This window comes from Gastrolobium bilobum, unplaced genomic scaffold (genome assembly GCF_033153095.1).
Source record: "Gastrolobium bilobum isolate Gb01-03AN ecotype WA unplaced genomic scaffold, APGP_CSIRO_Gbil_v1 utg589, whole genome shotgun sequence".
NCBI classification, from domain to species: Eukaryota; Viridiplantae; Streptophyta; class Magnoliopsida; order Fabales; family Fabaceae; genus Gastrolobium; species Gastrolobium bilobum.
In genome coordinates, this window is record NW_026898229.1 from 68,527 (window position 1) to 73,274 (window position 4,748).

Consider the following 4,748-nt stretch of genomic DNA (forward strand, 5'->3'; position numbering starts at 1 on the left):
CAGTAAATACATATCTATGCAGTGTGTCAAACATCTCTAAGAGACATCCCTCGAGCTCTCAAGCTGTCATAAGGATACTTAGATGCAAATAATCTTACTGGCCAACTAAACTACCAAGTATGAGTTACGCATCGACATGCAACATACAAAACATAGGGAAACACCATCCTATGTCACACCAGTGTATACACATACGTATAACAAAGCATTAAACTACTTTATTGCATTTACATATACTATCAACAACCACTATCCATTCAAGGCTTGATGGAACAATCAAGGGATCAATTCCCAAGATCCAAAGGCTTACCCTAATTGCTTCCAATCTCAACCTTTGCTCACCACCAATGTGCAACATCAAACTTCACAATTAATACCTACATCAAGGTATCATACAATCTATGAATACAACCAATTAAGGCCAACATAATCATACAGAACCAAGGCAATCCATTACTGTATACTAGGCATAAACTCACCAATTCAAGTGAGCTAGTCAAGCTCCAAGGCTTCCTCCAATAGTTGATCACTCACAATTGGTCCATTTGGCTCAATCCTAACACCAAAATGAACACAAATCAAACATACTACCAACCAAGGGCTCTACATGCAAGAAATCACAATTTCAAGCATAGATTTTCCCAAAATATTGAACAATAACCAACTGATAATCTAAGTCAATTTCTACCATTTATTTATCATTTGTAAAGGAATTTAGCTTCAATCTAACTCAAACTCATAAAATCACAAATTCACTATTCATCATCTTCAACCTCATGCAATCTCCATGGAAACAAGGTTTGAGAAGTGAAAACTTACCCCAAAAGATCACACAACCAAGGAATGATGGTCTCCTAAGCTCCCATGGAAGAAAATGTCATTGAACTCCTCAAATCACCTAGTGGGTCAAATTCTTGGAAATGAGATATCTCTCTCCACAAAGCTTCTCACTCAAAACTAAGCTTGGATTCACAAAGAGAGGAAGATTCTAAGTGATTTTGACTTTGGAATGGATTGATTTGGATGAGAAATTACGAAGCTAGGGTTTGGGCTTCAAAATTAGATTCTCCACTCCTCTCCCTTGCTTGTCCGTCGAAGAAGAACAAGAAGAAATGAGTGGATTTTCATTTGTTTTACCACTTACCATAGGTTAGTTATTTTAACTGGGTAAAAACTTATTTATCTATTTAACTATGTTCACTTCCAAAGTTTTAAATATTTTTTTATGAACATTTCTCATTTTACTTTTATATTTTGGGTACTTTTTCATAAACACATTTTTACTCCATAATTTTCACTGATTGCAATTTTTACATCAAAAGTGACCCTATTTATTTAATTAAATATTTTACCTAATTCAACACACTAATACAAGAATAGTTACCTAATTACATGCAATTAATTAAATCTTATGGTGAGAGATACTATATTATATATCATAAATTTTACGTATACATTTTATTAAATACTAATTTCAGCTGTGTATAATATTAGTTAATAACAAATAAGTACTCTTCACCAAAAAAAAAAAAACAAATAAGTACCCTCTCCCATGCACAGGACAGGGGTATACAAATTTTGACTAATAAGTAAGAAGTAAATTAAATTGAACTAACGTGGAATTATAATTTATGCATTTGATAGTGACGTTATTTGAAAGCTTTTCCCATATTCTTTTTCACATGGACAACAGTACATAAATAAATATTACTGCAACTTCGAAACATGAATATAGTTTTGCATAACATTTAATTTGGAGACAACCAGCATCTACGTAGTTGAAGAATTTAGCTCAACAAATATGTAATTAGAAGAATAAAAGTGATAATAATAATAATAATTATGAATTAAAAAAATTAAGAGTTAATATCATGATAAAAGACATATAAATTATGAATTTGTTAAATTTATTTTCTTAATTTTTAATTAACAGTTATAATTCTATATTTTATCTTTTAAATATATTGTTTTAGAAAAACCAAATTCTTTGTTGAAAGCTTCCTATTTCTTAGTGTTTCTTTTTTGTCTTCATTTTGGAATTACTTCCTGGCCCAGTTAAAAATGAAAACAAAGTTGGATACTTGGGGGCCGTTTGTATGGGTTTCTCAAAAAAAAAAAATATTTTTTTTTATGTCTTGCTTATTTTAAAAATATATTTTAAAAAAATAAACCTATTTAAATTTACAAAAATATTTAATTTTTGACAATTCAATTGCTTGGTTTTTAACAAATATAATAATAAATGAGCTTTTAAAAGAAGAAAATAAATATTATGTCGTCTGCACTCCAGATGTACTGATTACAAACTAAATTTTTTATTTAAACAAAAGGGAGTTTCCACAAATTCTGACATTCTGTAACATCATCTTGCTGGGTATTTTCAGATTAGTAACTCAAACTTTTGCTTTGTTCATTAACATTCATTTGTCCTCTTTTAGGTGAATTTCTAATATACACTAAGGTGGCGTTTGACAGAGTAATTTTTTTTTGCTTGGTTAAAGCTTCTCTTCCATTAGACATTTTATACTGAAAATTCTCAGACTCAGATTACTTTTCCAAATACATAATATTTTCGCTTGGAAATTAGAAATATTACCAGGTAAACAAGAAAAACATAATACTTAAAGCAAACAGAGGATTACATGATATCTTACAATCCAGGTAAGGGGTTTCATGATATCTTAAAGACAGAACACACAAAAGTACATATAATAATATGGATTATATTTATCTCATTCAACATAAGATAAATCAAATTCTTACACACACATAATAAAGATGGATCCCACCTCTATTTTGTCTCTTTCCAATTATTTCTGGGTCCCTCTTATAATTTTGTGTCACTAAAATGAGATAACCTATCTCCATTAACATAAGAAAAACATTTCCCTAATAATATATAGCCAAGCACACAACTTTTAACCAAAAAGACAGAGAAACATTATCCGTTTAACCAGAGATTTCTATGGCCTTAACATCAGTCTTCTTGACCTCTTCCTTCGGAAGAGTCACAGTAAGAACCCCATTTTCCATGGAAGCTTTCACTTGTTCCATTTTGGCATTCTCTGGCAACCTGAACCTCCTCATGAACTTGCCACTGCTACGCTCCACTCTATGCCATGTGTCATTCTTGTCTTCTTTCTCAACGTTCCTCTCTCCAGTTATCTGAAGAACCCTGTCATCTTCAATCTCAACCTTCACTTCCTCCTTCTTCAGACCAGGAAGATCAGCCTTGAACACATGTGCTTCTGGGGTCTCTTTCCAATCCACTCGTGTGCTCACAAATGCAGAATTTTCCCGAGAAAATTCAGGGACGGAACCAGAAAGAGAATTGGGAAAAGGAAAATCCTTGAAAGGGTCCCAAACGTCGAGGGAGAATGGATCGACAACGTTGCTCCTTCGCCCACCGCAGAAACGTGGAATCAGTGACATCTTCACTTCTTCCCTTAATTGAACTCTGGATATTTAAATTGTTAACAAAGAACCGCTTCTTCTTTTTGGTGTTCTACAGAAGGACACACAACGTATTTATAAAAACAAAGAAGTAACCGGTAATTTCCAGAATATCCTAATAATGCCCATTGATTTACCGTCTCTGAAAATTCGACAACCTTCTAGACTTTTCGGCACAATTCCCAACCCAGAAGGGTCTAGATATTACTGTATGACTTCATTATTTATCTGGCTTGGGTTTTCAAGCCCAAATTATTTGTGTTGGGCTAAAAGAAAATAGTGGTGCTTAATAGGGCCTTAGTTTCTTTCGCATCTTTGGGCTCAACCCATGTTGTAATGCTAATAGGGCCTTCCTAAAAATACAAAATATAAAACTAATTTTTAGCTTGTTATAATTTTCATCTTTTTTTTTTTAAATAATGTTAGTAATGCAAATGCATTTGTTTTTAAAATCTCAGGCATGAAAAACTGCTCTTCATTACATTACATTGCTAGTATAGTGATAGTCAACTAGACCTCAAGATTTGACTTGTGAAAAGAGTATTGAGTTTTAATTCTGAGAGCCGCAACTTCTGAGGATGGTAAATGACTCAATCTCGAAACCAATGTTTAAAAACTCGGTCCAGCCAACGATTCGGCCGAGGTCAGGGGTCACGGATTCAACCGGAGTATCACGAGGTCATTTTACTGACTCGATTTTATACATTAAAAAAATATAAATATATATCTTGTATGAAAAATTCAAAAAAATCAAACCATCAATTATCAAAGATTCAAAATATACTTAATATAATTCAACCAATTACATCCACAAGTCAATATTACACAAGCTAATCAAAGTATCAAAATATAAAACACATATTCCAATGGAGTTAATGAAAAGTTATATCATCCCTTATGCTTCTCACGCATTTACAACAACATGTGAAAGGAGATCCTTTATCCAAAAGCAAACGACGAAGGAGAGGTGGCGGCGCGACGAATCAATGGTAAGGAGAAAAGAACTAACACGGCAGAGGAGATCACCGGATCAGGGAGACTGAGTCTAGGTTTGGGAGAGAAGATTGGACGAGAAGAATAATAATGATTCAGATTTCATATCTAATTCTAAATCTAGGCAAATCGAGTTTTTTTTACATCAAACAACGCCTTTTCGTGAGTAAATTTTTTTTTAAAAAAAAAAAATACAGTGACCCCCTTTGACCCAAGAGTCATGGGTTCAACCGCGGGGTTTCGGAGGTCAGAGAGGTCAATGTGCATGTAGAGTCTAACTGCTGATCCCAACCCTCAGAGAG

At 33.2% G+C, this 4,748-nt stretch overlaps 1 protein-coding gene across 1 annotated transcript; it reads right to left on the minus strand.

Moving 5' to 3' along the window:
- Positions 1-2,703: 2,703 nt before the first annotated feature.
- On the minus strand, positions 2,704-3,515 carry LOC133314043 (18.5 kDa class I heat shock protein-like). Its single transcript, XM_061515480.1, has one exon. It carries the CDS (start codon positions 3,430-3,432, stop codon positions 2,950-2,952), a length of 483 nt encoding a protein of 160 aa, XP_061371464.1. The 5' UTR covers positions 3,433-3,515; the 3' UTR covers positions 2,704-2,949.
- Positions 3,516-4,748: the final 1,233 nt, after the last annotated feature.